General features: G+C 51.6%; 1 protein-coding gene across 1 annotated transcript in view; it reads left to right on the top strand.

Annotated features, from left to right (window-relative positions):
* The window catches only part of col27a1b (collagen, type XXVII, alpha 1b), a 699,034-nt gene that overhangs the window by 671,771 nt on the left and 11,809 nt on the right, over nt 1–15,454 (top strand). The window contains exon 58 of the mRNA XM_072487808.1: nt 7,970–8,079. Within this exon, the coding sequence (XP_072343909.1) occupies nt 7,970–8,079 (110 nt within the window). The remainder of the gene's footprint in view (nt 1–7,969; nt 8,080–15,454) is intronic.

Genomic DNA, 15,454 nt, shown 5'->3' on the forward strand with positions numbered 1-15,454 from the left:
CTCCCAGACTGGTCCCCAGTGTCCAGTCGCTCAGACTGGACCATAGTGTCCAGTCGCTCAGACTGGTCCAGGGTGTACGGTCTCTCAGACTGGTCCATAGTGTCCAGTCTCTCAGACTGGTCCATAGTGTCCAGTCTCTCAGGCTGGTCCATAGTGTCCAGTCTCTCAGATTGGTCCATAGTGCCCAGTCTCTCAGACTGGTCCATAGTGTCCAGTCTCTCACACCGGTCCATAGTGTCCCATCTCTCAGACTGGTCCATAGTGTCCAGTCGCTCAGACTGGTCCATAGTGTCCAGTCTCTCAGACTGGTTAGTTTCCAGTCTCTAAGACTGGTCCATAGTGTCCAGTCTCTCAGGCTGGTCCATAGTGTCCAGTCTCTCAGACTGGTCCATAGTGTCCAGTCTCCCAGACTGGTCCATAGTGTTCTGTCTCTCAGACTGTCCATAGTGTCCAGTCTCTCAGACTGGTCCATAGTGTCCAGTCTCTCAGACTGGTCCATAGTGTCCAGTCTCTCAGACTGGTCCATGGTGTCCTGTCTCTCAGACTGGTCCATAGTGTCCAGTCTCTCAGACTGGTCCATAGTGTCCAGTCTCTCAGACTGGTCCATAGTGTCCAGTCTCTCAGACTGGTCCATGGTGTCCAGTCTCTCAGACTGGTCCATAGTGTCCAGTCTCTCAGACTGGTCCATAGTGTCCAGTTTCCCAGACTGGTCCATAGTGTCCAGTCTCTCAGACTGTCCATAGTGTCCAGTCTCTCAGACTGGTCCATAGTGTCCAGTCTCTCAGACTGGTCCATAGTGTCCAGTCGCTCAGACTGGTCCATAGTGTCCAGTCTCTCAGACTGGTCCATCATGTCCAGTCTCTCAGGCTGGTCCATAGTGTCCAGTCTCTCAGACTGGTCCATAGTGTCCAGTCTCTCAGACTGGTCCATAGTGTCCAGTCTCTCAGACTGGTCCATAGTGTCCAGTCTCCCAGACTGGTCCATAGTGTCCAGTCCCTCAGACTGGTCCATAGTGTCCAGTCTCTCAGACTGGTCCATAGTGTCCAGTCTCTCAGACTGGTCCATAGTGTCCAGTCGCTCAGACTGGTCCATAGTGTCCAGTCTCTCAGACTGGTCCATCATGTCCAGTCTCTCAGACTGGTCCATAGTGTCCAGTCCCTCAGACTGGTCCATAGTGTCCAGTCCCCCAGACCGGTCCATAGTGTCCAGTCTCTCAGACTGGTCCATAGTTTCCAGTCTCGCAGACTGGTCCATAGTGACCAGTCTCTCAGACTGTCCATAGTGTCCAGTCTCTCAGACTGGTCCATAGTGTCCAGTCTCCCAGACTGGTCCACAGTGTCCTGTCTCTCAGACTGGTCCATCGTGTTCAGTCTCCCAGACTGGTCCATAGTGTCCAGTCTCCCAGACTGGTCACCAGTGTCCCGTCTCTCAGACTGGTCCATAGTGTTCAGTCTCCCAGACTCGTCCATAGCGTCCAGTCTCCCAGACTGGTCCATAGTGTCCAGTCTCTCAGACTGGTCCATAGTGTCCCGTCTCTCAGACTGGTCCATAGTGTTCAGTCGCTCAGACTGGTCCATAGCGTCCAGTCTCTCAGACTGGTCCATAGTGTCCAGTCCCTCAGACTGGTCCATAGTGTCCAGTCCCCCAGACCGGTCCATAGTGTCCAGTCTCTCAGACTGGTCCATAGTTTCCAGTCTCGCAGACTGGTCCATAGTGACCAGTCTCTCAGACTGTCCATAGTGTCCAGTCTCTCAGACTGGTCCATAGTGTCCAGTCTCCCAGACTGGTCCACAGTGTCCTGTCTCTCAGACTGGTCCATAGTGTTCAGTCTCCCAGACTGGTCCATAGTGTCCAGTCTCCCAGACTGGTCACCAGTGTCCAGTCTCTCAGACTGGTCCATAGTGTTCAGTCTCCCAGACTCGTCCATAGCGTCCAGTCTCCCAGACTGGTCCATAGTGTCCAGTCTCTCAGACTGGTCCATAGTGTCCCGTCTCTCAGACTGGTCCATAGTGTTCAGTCGCTCAGACTGGTCCATGGTGTCCAGTGTCTCACACTGGTCCATAGTGTCCAGTCTCTCAGACTGGTCCATAGCGTCCAGTCTCTCAGATTGGTCCAAAGTGTCCAGTCTCTCAGACTGGTCCATAGTGTCCAGTCTCTCAGACTGGTCCATAGTGTCGATTCTCTCAGACTGGTCCATAGTGTCCAGTCTCCCAGACTGGTCCATAGTGTCCAGTCTCTCAGACCGGTCCATAGTGTCCAGTCTCTCAGACTGGTCCATAGTGTCCAGTCTCTCAGACCGGTCCATAGTGTCCAGTCTCTCAGACTGATCCATAGTGTCCAGTCTCTCAGACTGGTCCATAGTGTGCAGTCTCCCAGACTGGTCCATAGTGTCCAGTCTCTCAGACTGGTCCATAGTGTCCAGTCTCTCAGACTGGTCCATGGTGTCCAGTCTCCCAGACTGGTCCATAGCGTCCAGTCTCCAAGACTGGTCCATAGTGTCCAGTCTCCCAGACTGGTCCATACTGTCCAGTCTCCCAGACTGGTCCATGGTGTCCAGTCTCTCAGACTGGTCCATAGTGTCCAGTCTCTCATACTGGTCCATGGTGTCCAGTCTCTCAGACTGGTCCATAGTGTCCAGTCTCTCAGACTGGTCCATAGTGTCCAGTCTCTCAGACTGGTCCATAGTGTCCAGTCGCTCAGTCTGGTCCATAGTGTCCAGTCGCTAAGACTGGTCCAGGGTGTACGGTCTCTCAGACTGGTCCATAGTGTCCAGTCTCTCAGACTGGTCTATAGCGTCCAGTCTCTCAGTCTGGTCCATAGTGTCCAGTCTCTCAGATTGGTCCATCGTGTCCAGTCTCTCAGACTGGTCCATAGTATCCAGTCTCTCAGACCGGTCCATAGTGTCCCATCTCTCAGACTGGTCCATAGTGTCCAGTCGCTCAGACTGGTCCATAGTGTCCAGTCTCTCAGACTGATCCATAGTGTCCAGTCTCTCAGACTGGTCCATAGTGTCCAGTCTCCCAGACTGGTCCATAGTGTCCAGTCTCTCAGACTGGTCCATAGTGTCCAGTCTCTCAGACTGGTCCATAGTGTCCAGTCGCTCAGACTGGTCCCCGGTGTCCAGTCTCTCAGACTGGTCCATAGTGTCCAGTCTCTCAGACTGATCCATAGTGTCCAGTCTCTCAGACTGGTCCATAGTGTGCAGTCTCCCAGACTGGTCCATAGTGTCCAGTCTCTCAGACTGGTCCATAGTGTCCAGTCTCTCAGACTGGTCCATGGTGTCCAGTCTCCCAGACTGGTCCATAGCGTCCAGTCTCCAAGACTGGTCCATAGTGTCCAGTCTCCCAGACTGGTCCATACTGTCCAGTCTCCCAGACTGGTCCATGGTGTCCAGTCTCTCAGACTGGTCCATAGTGTCCAGTCTCTCATACTGGTCCATGGTGTCCAGTCTCTCAGACTGGTCCATAGTGTCCAGTCTCTCAGACTGGTCCATAGTGTCCAGTCTCTCAGACTGGTCCATAGTGTCCAGTCGCTCAGTCTGGTCCATAGTGTCCAGTCGCTAAGACTGGTCCAGGGTGTACGGTCTCTCAGACTGGTCCATAGTGTCCAGTCTCTCAGACTGGTCTATAGCGTCCAGTCTCTCAGTCTGGTCCATAGTGTCCAGTCTCTCAGATTGGTCCATCGTGTCCAGTCTCTCAGACTGGTCCATAGTATCCAGTCTCTCAGACCGGTCCATAGTGTCCCATCTCTCAGACTGGTCCATAGTGTCCAGTCGCTCAGACTGGTCCATAGTGTCCAGTCTCTCAGACTGATCCATAGTGTCCAGTCTCTCAGACTGGTCCATAGTGTCCAGTCTCCCAGACTGGTCCATAGTGTCCAGTCTCTCAGACTGGTCCATAGTGTCCAGTCTCTCAGACTGGTCCATAGTGTCCAGTCGCTCAGACTGGTCCCCGGTGTCCAGTCCCTCAGACTGGTCCATAGTGTCCAGTCTCCCAGACCGGTCCATAGTGTCCAGTCTCCCAGACTGGTCCATAGTGTGCAGTCTCCCAGACTGGTCCATAGAGTCCAGTCTCTTTGACTGGTCCATAGTGTCCAGTCTCTCAGACTGGTCTATAGTATCCAGTCTCTGAGACTGGTCCATAGTGTCCAGTCTCTCAGACCGGTCCATACTGTCCAGTCTCCCAGACCGGTCCATAGTGTCCAGTCTCCCAGACTGGTCCATAGTTTCCAGTCTCTCAGACTGGTCCATAGTGTCCAGTCTCTCAGACTGGTCCATAGTGTCCAGTCTCTCAGACTGGTCCATAGGGTCCAGTCTCCCAGACCGGTCCATAGTGTCCTGTCTCCCAGACTGGTCCATAGTGTCCAGTATCGCAGACTGGTCCATAGTGTTGGGTCTCTCAGACTGGTCCATAGTGTCCAGTCTCCCAGGCTGGTCCATAGTGTCCAGTCTCTCAGACTGTCCATAGTGTCCAGTCTCTCAGACCGGTCCATAGTGTCCAGTCTCCCAGACTGGTCCATAGTGTCCAGTCTCCCAGACTGGTCCATAGTGTCCAGTCTCTCAGACCGGTCCATAGTGTCCAGTCTCCCAGACTGGTCCATAGTGTCCAGTCTCCCAGACTGGTCCATAGTGTCCCATCTCTCAGACTGGTCCATAGTGTCCAGTCTCCCAGACTGGTCCATAGTGTCCTTTCTCTCTGACTGGTCCATAGTGTCCAGTCTCTCAGACTGGTCCCCAGTGTCCAGTCTCTCAGACTGGTCCATAGTGTCCAGTCTCTCAGACTGGTCCATAGCGTCCAGTCTCCCAGACTGGTCCATAGTGTCAATTCTCTCAGACTGGTCCATGGTGTTCAGTCTCCCAGACTGGTCCATAGTGTCCAGTCTCTCAGACTGGTCCATAGCGTCCAGTCTCCCAGACTGGTCCATAGTGTCGATTCTCTCAGACTGGTCCATAGTGTCCAGTCTCTCAGGCTGGTCCATAGTGTCCAGTCTCTCAGACTGGTCCATAGTGTCCAGTCTCTCAGACTGGTCCATAGTGTCCAGTCTCCCAGACTGGTCCATAGTGTCCAGTCTCCCAGACTGGTCCATAGTGTCCAGTCTCCCAGACTGGTCCATAGTGTCCAGTCTCTCAGACTGGTCCATAGTGTCCAGTCTCCCAGACTGGTCCATGGTGTCCAGTCTCTCAGACTGGTCCATAGTGTCCAGTCTCTCAGACTGGTCCATAGTGTCGGGTCTCTCAGACTGGTCCATAGTGTCCAGTCTCTCAGACTGGTCCATCGTGTCCAGTCGCTCAGACTGGTCCATAGTGTCCAGTCTCCCAGACTGGTTCATAGTGTCCAGTCTCTCAGACTTGTCCATAGTGTCCAGTCTCCCAGACTGGTCCATAGTGTCCAGTCTCTCAGACTGGTCCATAGTGTCCAGTCTCTCAGACTGATCCATAGCGTCCAGTCTCCAAGACTGGTCCATGGTGTCCAGTCTCTCAGACTGGTCCATAGTGTCCAGTCACTCAGACTGGTCCATAGTGTCCAGTCTCTCAGACTGGTCCCCACTGTCCAGTCTCTCAGACTGGTCCATAGTGTCCAGTCTCTCAGACTGGTCCCCACTGTCCAGTCTCTCAGACTGGTCCATAGTGTCCAGTCTCTCAGACTGGTCCCCACTGTCCAGTCTCTCAGACTGGTCCATTGTGTCCAGTCTCTCAGACTGGTCCATAGTGTCCAGTCTCTCAGACTGGTCCATAGTGTCCAGTCTCTCAGACTGGTCCATAGTGTCCAGTCCCTCAGACTGGTCCATAGTGTCCTGTCTCTCAGTCTGGTCCATTGTGTCCAGTCTCTCAGACTGGTCCATAGTGTTGAGTCTCTCAGACTGGTCCATATTGTCGATTCTTTCAGACTGGTCCATAGTGTCCAGTCTCTCAGACTGGTCCATAGTGTTGAGTCTCTCAGACTGGTCCATAGTGTCGATTCTTTCAGACTGGTCCATGGTGTCCAGTCTCTCAGACTGGTCCATAGTGTCCAGTCTCTCAGACTGGTCCATAGTGTCCAGTCTCTCAGACTGGTCCATAGTGTCCAGTCTCTCAGACTGGTCCATAGTGTTGAGTCTCTCAGACTGGTCCATAGTGTCGATTCTTTCAGACTGGTCCATAGTGTCCAGTCTCCCAGACTGGTCCATAGTGTCCAGTCTCTCAGATTGGTCCATAGTGTCCAGTCTCCCAGACTGGTCCATAGTGTCCAGTCTCTCAGACTGGTCCATAGTGTCCAGTCTCTCAGACTGGTCCATAGTGTCCAGTCTGCCAGACTGGTCAATAGTGTCCAGTCTCCCAGACTGGTCCATAGTGTCCAGTCTCCGAGACTGGTCCATAGTGTCCAGTCTGCCAGACTGGTCCATAGTGTCCAGTCTCTCAGACTGGTCCATAGTGTGCAGTCTCTCAGACTAGTCCATAGTGTCCAGTCTCTCAGACTGGTCCATAGTGTCCAGTCTTTCAGTCTGGTTCATAGTGTCCCGTCTCTCAGACTGGTCCATAGTGTCCAGTCTCCCAGACTGGTCCATAGTGTCCAGTCTCTCAGACTGGTCCATAGCGTCCAGTCTCTCAGACTGGTCCATAGTGTCCAGTCTCTCAGACTGGTCCATAGCGTCCAGTCTCCCAGACTGGTCCATGGTGTCCAGTCTCTCAGACTGCTCCATGGTGTCCAGTCTCTCAGACTGGTCCATAGTGTCCAGTCTCTCAGACTGGTCCATAGTGTCCAGTCTCTCAGACTGGTCCATAGTGTCCAGTCTCTCAGACTGGTCCATGGTGTCCAGTCTCTCAGACTGGTCCATAGTGTCCAGTCACTCAGACTGGTCCATAGTGTCCAGTCTCTCAGACTGGTCCATAGTGTCCAGTCTCCCAGACTGGTCCATGGTGTCCAGTCTCTCAGACTGGTCCATAGTGTCCAGTCTCTCAGACTGGTCCATAGTGTCCAGTCGCTCAGACTGGTCCATAGTGTCCAGACTCCCAGACTGGTCCATAGTGTCCAGTCGCTCAGACTGGTCCATAGTGTCCAGTCTCCCAGACTGGTCCATCGTGTCCAGTCTCTCAGGCTGGTCCATAGTGTCCAGTCTCTCAGACTGGTCCATAGTGTCCAGTCTCCCAGACTGGTCCATAGTGTCCAGTCGCTCAGACTGGTCCATGGTGTCCAGTCGCTCAGACTGGTCCATAGTGTCCAGTCGCTCAGACTGGTCCATGGTGTCCAGTCTCTCAGGCTGGTCCATAGTGTCCAGTCTCTCAGACTGGTCCATAGTGTCCAGTCGCTCAGACTGGTCCATAGTGTCCAGTCGCTCAGACTGGTCCATAGTGTCCAGTCTCTCAGGCTGGTCCATAGTGTCCAGTCTCTCAGACTGGTCCATAGTGTCCAGTCGCTCAGACTGGTCCATGGTGTCCAGTCTCTCAGACTGCTCCATGGTGTCCAGTCTCTCAGACTGGTCTATAGTGTCCAGTCTCTCAGACTGGTCCATGGTGTCCAGTCTCCCAGACTGGTCCATAGTGTCCAGTCTCTCAGACTGGTCCATAGTGTCCAGTCGCTCAGACTGTCTATAGTGTCCAGTCTCTCAGACTGGTCCATGGTGTCCAGTCTCTCAGACTGGTCCATAGTGTCCAGTCTCTCAGGCTGGTCCATAGTGTCCAGTCTCTCAGACTGGTCCATAGTGTCCAGTCGCTCAGACTGGTCCATGGTGTCCAGTCTCTCAGACTGGTCCATGGTGTCCAGTCTCTCAGACTGGTCTATAATGTCCCACCTCTCAGACTGATATTCAGCCAGCAGTTTACATGGTGTACTCTTTTGATCATAGTCATTCCCAGCCTGGTTTTGTTCGCAGACTGAAGTTAGACCCCAGCTCAAACCCTGCTATATCACTGTTGTGGTAGGTGATGTTCCCCTCTACTCCCTCCAGTTGTTTGGTGACCAGAGCTGATATATTACTTTTGTTTGTTTTTCAGGTACTTATTGGATCGATCCTAACCTGGGCTGCACCTCTGACACTATTGAAGCCATCTGTAATTTCACTAATGGTGGACACACCTGCCTGAAACCCATCACTGTCTCAAAGGTAATACTGCAATGGTGGGTTTTCTAATATTTTAACCACCGACCTCGCTTCCTGACAGAACCCAAAGACCATTTATTATGAAAGAAGCAACCTTCCCCCGCCAATGAGAACTAGGAACTGACCCCCCCCCACCCCAGCCGCTGATGGTGATTTGTTCTTTAAAGTAACAAATGAATGGCCCCCCACCTCAGGTGGAGCCCCTCGACTGACACCCCCCCCCCCCCCCCCCCCCCCCCCCCCCCGATGGTGTTCTTGACCTTCTCTGGATGTGGGAATTCCATACGGCAAACCAACCAGACTGGGACACTGGGCGGGGCAGCCGCTCTTCATCCCATCAGAACTCGCCCTCGGGCTATCAACGAGGCAAAGGCGAGATCATCTGCCTTCACCCCCCCCGTCCGTCCGTCCGACCGTCCATCCAACCGCAACCCCGACGAGTCCGATACCCCGAAAATAGCCACCAAAGGACGTTAAGAATCGCTGACACGGAGTTAAAGAAGGAAACCCAAAAGCATTCCACCCTGGGTCACGACCGAAGCATATATTCCCAAAGAACTGCGCTCACATCTGTACTCCATTCCCGAAAATTAACTGCTCAACCTAGCTTTAGTTAGATGAGCCGTATGCACTACCATGAGCTGCGGACTCAGTCACGCACAGGAGGATGTGGAGTTGACCAAACGAAGACCCTCACGCCACACGTCGTCATCTAAATTAGGTCCCATTTCTCCCCTCCCATTTTGCCCATACCTTGTCTAGCGGGGCCACCCCCATTGACAAGATTTGCCCATAGATGTTGTAAATACTCCCCCCACCAGACCCTTCCAGTGACAGGATCCTACTCCAGCAAGGACAGTTGCAGAGCCGAGGGTAATGTGGGACAAAAAATCTTTCGAACAAAATCACGTGCCTGAGGTAACGGAACAAGTTCTCCCCCGGGAGTTGAAATCTTGTCGATAATACCTCCAAACTAGCAAACTGTCCCACAACAAATAGATCCCTAAAAAAAAAACAAGGCCCTCCCCTCCCATGGCTTAAATATCGCGTCTAAACCCAACAGAGCAAATAGGTGGTTGCCTCAGAGGGGGGTCAGCAACAACATTGATCCCAATCGTTATTGCTGCCTAAATTGCCACCATATTGTAAGAGAGGACACCACCACCGGCCTCGAGGAGGACCTCATCGGAGGGAACAAAGAACAAAGAAAATTGCAGCTCAGGAACAGGCCCTTCGGCCCTCCCAGCCTGCGCCGATCCAGATCCTTTAAACCTGTCGCCTATTTTCCAAGGATCTACTTCCCTCTGTTCCCCACCCGTTCATATATCTGTCTAGATGCATCTTAAATGATGCTATTGTGCCCGCCCCTACCACCTCCGCTGGCAAAGCGTTCCAGCCACCCACCACCCTCTGCGTAAAAAGCTTTCCACGCACATCTCCCTTAAACTTTTCCCCTCTCACCTTGAAATCGTGACCCCTTGTAATTGACACCCCCACTCTTGGAAAAAGCTTGTTGCTATCCACCCTGTCCATACCTCTCATAATTTTGTAGACATCAATCAGGTCCCCCCTCAACCTCCGTCTTTCCAACGAAAACAATCCTAATCTACTCAACCTTTCTTCATAGCCAGCACCCTCCATACCAGGCAACATCCTGGTGAACCTCCTCTGCACCCTCTCTAAAGCATCCACGTCCTTCTGGTAATGTGGTGACCAGAACTGCACGCAGTATTCCAAATGTGGCCTAGCCAAAGTCCTATACAACTGTAACATGACCTGCCGACCCTTGTACTCAATACCCCGTCCGATGAAGGCAAGCATGCTGTATGCCTTCTTGACCACTCCATCGACCTGCGTTGCCACCTTCAGGGTACAATGGACCTGAACTCCCAGATCTCTCTGTACATCAATTTTCCCCAGGACTCTTCCATTGACCGTATAGTCCGCTCTTGAATTAGATCTTCCAAAATGCATCACCTCGCATTTGCCTGGATTGAATACCATCTGCCATTTCTCTGTCCAACTCTCCAATCTATCTATATTCTGCTGTATTCTCTGACAGTCCCCCTCGCTATCTGCAACTCCACCAATCTTAGTATCATCTGCAAACTTGCTAATCAGACCACCTATACCTTCGTCCAGATCATTTATGTATATCACAGACAACAGTGCTCCGAGCACGGATCCCTGTGGAACACCACTAGCCACCTTTCTCCATTTTGAGACACTCCCTTCCACCACTACTCTCTGGAAGGGAAGCGACGCTGTTGCCAAAGCCCTTAGACTAGAGCCCCTACAGTAGTTTGTCTCCATCTGTCCCCACATGGGGCCCAGCACCCAACACCATCCACATACCTTCTCGATGTTGGCCGCCCAATGATAAACGAGTAAGTTGGGTCCTTGTGAAGACAGACTAGGAGTCTTACCCGCCCAAATACAACGGGCCACAAATTTATTAATCTTCGCAAAAAAAGATTTGGGGAGAACAATTAGGAGGTACTGAAAAAGAAATAAAAACACCAATACAGTTTTATAATCGGGATCCTTCCCGCCAAGGACAGAGGGCGGCACGGTAGCACAGTGGTTAGCACTGTTGCTTCACAGCGCCAGTGTCCCAGGTTCGATTCCCGGTTTGGGTCATTGTCTGTGCGGAGTCTGCACGTTCTTCCCCGTGTCTGCGTGGATTTCCTCCGGGTGCTCCGGTTTCCTCCCACAAGTCCTGAAAGTCGTGAATTGGACATTCTGAATTCTCCCTCCGTGTACCCGAATAGGCGGCGGAATGTGGCGACTAGGGGCTTTTCACAGTAACTGCATTGCACTGTTAATGTAAGCCTACTTGTGACAATAAAGATTTTTAAATTTTTTTTATTATTAAGTTATCCCACTTCTCCAAGTCGGACCGCACTTTGCTCTCCAGACTAGTGGAAGCAATGGCCAGTCACGTGCCACCTAATGCCCAGATATCAGAAACTACCTCTGGCAAGACAAAACAGTAATACCACCAGGTCCCCTGCCCTCTCCGAGGGGGTTCACGGGAAAACATTCCCTCTTCTCCAGGCTCTGTTTGGATCCCTAAAAAGAGCCCAAACTCCTGAGTAGCTTAATTATTCCATCCATAGAGAAGACTGGGTTTGTGATATATAGAAGCAGGTCATCGGCATATCGGGACACCCTACGCTCCCCGTCCCCCACCCCCCTCGTTCTATCCTCCTCCATTTATCCAAGGATCTCAGTGCCATCGCTAACGGCTCAATCGCCAGCGCAAACAGGAGTGGACCCCCCTGCCCAGTACCCCCACTCAATGGGGACGACCCCGGGCTGAAAGCTTTGGTGCGTCTACTGGCCGTGGAGGCCCTATACGGCAGCCGGGCCCACAAAATGAACTTCTGCCCAAGGCCAGACCTCCCCAGTGCCTCGAAAAGGCTCGCCCGCTCTACCCTGACAAGCGCCTCCTCCACGTGCACAGACACAATCGCTTCTGGTTCAGAGACTGGAGAGGGGGGGAAAAGGACAACATTCAGCAATCGCCGCACATTAGCCGACAATTGTTAACCTGTAATGAAACCGGTCTGGTCGTCCGCTATCTCCTCTGAAACACATGACTCCAAACGCAGCGCCAACACTTTAGCTGTCAATTTGGTGTCAAAGTTCAGGAGAGAAATGGGTCTGTATGGACCACACTCTGTGGGATTTTGTCTTTCTTTATAATGAGGGATATAGAGGCCTGGGAGAGTGTAGGGGGCAAGGACGCCGTGACAAGGAATCATTTATCCGTGTCCACTATCAATGGTGTTAACTGGCGGGCAAACGTCTTGTAAAATTCGACGGGAAACCCGTCAAGGCCAGGGGTCTTCCCGACTGCATCAATCCATTGCCCGTCAGTACTTCCTCTGGGCCCTACGGGACACCAACTCCTCCCGTCTTTCTGTCGCCACCATCAGAAAGGACAACAATTTCTAAAACTGCCCGCTTGACCGATTTATTCTCTGGGGGCGCTGGCCTGTCGAGGTGTCTGTAATGGACTCAAAGAAGCATTGACTTCATTCAGAGCGGAAACCAGACTGCTGCCCGAGTTTCTAACTCGTATAATCTCTCGGGAAGTCGCCTGCCGCCTCAACTGGTGAGCTAGAGGACAGCTGGGTCCTCCCCATACTCACCAAAAAACTCACTCGAGTGTCGGAGTTGAGTTCAGTTGACTCACCGTCTTCCCAGTGGACTTGTAGCTTCTTCCTATTCGCAAGGGTAGGGTCAGACGAATATTGACCATCCGTCTCGAGGGGCGTGTCCCCAGGCGTTGCCGCTCCGCCCATCATTGTCCTATTCAAATGTGTTTTGAAGGCGATTGCCTCCCCCTTACAGGGCTTCCCGGAATGCGGAGGGAGAGTCAGATTCGGTCCTATTTAACCTGGTCTACTCCTCGATGGTCCTGGACATGTGCTCACAAAACCGCCTGGCCGTCCGCCAGCAGTGCTCCGCCCAGCCTCCGCGCAGGCACTGATTAAAATCTGCTTCCAAAGCCAAGACCGCGAAGTGTGGAGCATGATCCAAGATGACAATTGACGAGTATTCTGCTCTTCGCACCCAGGGTAGGAGGGACCCACCCATTCAGAAGAAGTCAATCCTGGAATAGACTTTATTCACGTAGAAAAAGAATGAGAACTTCTTGTCCCCTGAATGCAAAAAATGCCACGGGTCTGCCCCCCACCCCCCCCCCCCCCCCCACCCCCATAAAGGCCAGGAACACCTTCACCAACCCCGAGGGAGCGAACAATCTAGGCCTGGATTGATCTAGTTTAGGATCCAAAACACAGTTGAAATCCCCTCCAAAGATCAGCTGGTGTGTATCTAAGTCCAGTACCAGGAGTCAACATTCTTTTAATGGATGTCACATCGTCTCAATTTGGTAGGTAGATGCTTATTATAACCATCTGCTGGAGACCCACTGACCATTACGAATCTGCTATTGGGATCCTCCACAGTCCCAGTGGCCGAGAAAATAACCCGTTTGCTGACTACGGTGGCCGTACCTCGTGCCCGTCCAACAAAACCCCAATGAAACACTTGGCCCACCCACCGCTTCCGCAGTCTGGTTTGATTCCTTACCCGCAAGTGGGTCTCCTACAAAAACACCACATCAGCACTTGGATTCTTTAAGTGAGCAAAAACTCTCAACCTTTTTACCGAGCCACCCAATTCTCTTATATTCCAGGAGGCAGGCCGAATTGGGTAGCCTTCCCACCCCCCCCAGCCCCCTTATCACTGACTCAACCATTTCCACTGCCAGGGCCACCAAGTTCCTACTCAAATAAAACAGGGCCGAGGCCCACCCAAAATGGCTGCCAAATCCACCCGCAGAATGAGGCAAAGAGAATCTCGTAATCACCATCGGCAAACTATCCTCTTCCTCCTCGCCCCCCCCCCCCCCCCCGCCCAAACAACTTAGATTTCATCCAGCAGTAATTGTGTCAGTACAGCTACAGGTGGGTTTAGAGTAGGTGCACTCGCAGTCATTTGGTCGTACAGAACTTGAATCTTGCTGAAAAAGAGGCATGCTGCCAAAGTTTTCCATCGCACACTCATCAGGTCAAACCATTGAATGCCAAATTTCAAAGAATCGCAACAATTTATACTACAGGGGAAAAAGGTACTGATTGGTTGGCAAGATGACTCTGATTGACCAATCAGCTTCCCCTTTCTCCTGTAGTATAAATTGTTGTGATTGTTTGTTTGAAATGTGGCATTCTTGCATTTTTCCTGATGGGTGCGAGACAAAGTGCTTCGGCAGCATGCCTCCCCTTTCAGCAATATTGTCGTAAGGGCACTGGCTCACCGGAAGATTCTGTGGCCATCCCAGGCAGCAGTGTCCAGAACTTACCGTACTTCACAGTTTCAAAATGCAGGTGAACAAATTAAGGTGATTTGGGATCCAGCGATGACCATTTAGAATTCAGCACCAGTCAGCAACACCAGATGGCAGTGCTGAGACTAAAAACAGCGCCACCAGCAGGTGCATGCTGTTACTGCAGCTGTTTGCAAACTTCTCCAAGATACTTTGCTGAAGTATAATGATTGCCGGTATTAATGTTGTCAACTTGAAAAGACAGCAAAGCTTATTTTTAAAAACAGAAGGGCTGCTCTCTGCGCTTGTGGGCTGATTAGGTTCCCATTACAAGATCCTCACTCGCATCCATAAAATGCCTATTAATTTGTAGGAGCTTAATACATTGCTTAACAAAAATCTATCTCAGATTTAAAATTAGCAACTGTTCCAGCTTCGACTGCTGTTCCTTCCAAATCTCGGCCACCCTGTGAGTGAAGAAGTGCTTCCTAACATCTCCCTTTGAACGGTCTGGCCCTAATTTTTAGACAATGCCCCATAGTTTTAGAATCTCCAACAAGTGGGAATAGTTTATCTTTATCTACCCTGTCTTTCCCTGTTCAGCATAGAATCATAGAATTTACAGTGCAGAAGGAGGCCATTCGGCCCATTGAGCCTGCACTATCCCTTGGAAAGAGGACCCAGTAACCCCACCTAACCTTTTGGACACTAAGGGGCAATTTATCACGGCCAATCCGCCTAACCTGCACGTTTTTGGACTGTGGGAGGGAACAGGAGCACCCGGAGGAAACCCACGCAGGCACGGGGAGAACATGCTACATCTTGAATTCTTCAATCAGATCACTTTCTCAACTCTAGCGAAAACAGGCCTAAGTTGTGTAATCTCTCCTCATAACTTGACCCCTGTAGTCCAGGTGTCATTTTTGTAAACCTTTACTGCTCTCCCTCCCAGGCCAAAATATCCTTCTTAAGGTGTGGTACCCAGAACTGTCACAGTGACTCCAAGTGGGGTCTAACCAGGCTTTTGTATAGCTGCAGCATAACTTTGATGTCCTTCTGCTCCAGCTCTCTATATACAAGGGCCAGCATTCCATTAGCCTTTCTGATTATTTTCTGCCTTGTTCCCAGCATTTTAAAGTGTATATGTGAATCCACGCCTGGACTGGACACTCTGGGCCTGTTGTAACCTATCAGGTTCAGGTACAGCAGTTTCCTGTTGATAATATCAACAGATCTTGCATTTGTCTAATCATTAAAAGCCAGTGTCTAGCTGCAGAAGTAGTCACAAAACTGATGTTGGTCTTTGCCTCTAAGGGGCTGAAATTCAGAAATGAGCAAGTGACGCTTCCATTGTGCAGAACCCTAGTCAGACTCTATCTGGGGAAACTATGTTCTGTTCGGAACTCCACGGCTGGGATTCTCCGTTGCGAGATCGCCCTGCACCGTTCAGCGGGGATTCCCACTTCCCCGCTTGTCAGTGGGATTTACTATAGAATCCCTACAGTGCTGAGATGGATAAATTCTTCCTCGGGAAGGAGG

This window comes from Scyliorhinus torazame, chromosome 22 (assembly GCF_047496885.1).
Source record: "Scyliorhinus torazame isolate Kashiwa2021f chromosome 22, sScyTor2.1, whole genome shotgun sequence".
Classification (NCBI taxonomy): domain Eukaryota; kingdom Metazoa; phylum Chordata; class Chondrichthyes; order Carcharhiniformes; family Scyliorhinidae; genus Scyliorhinus; species Scyliorhinus torazame.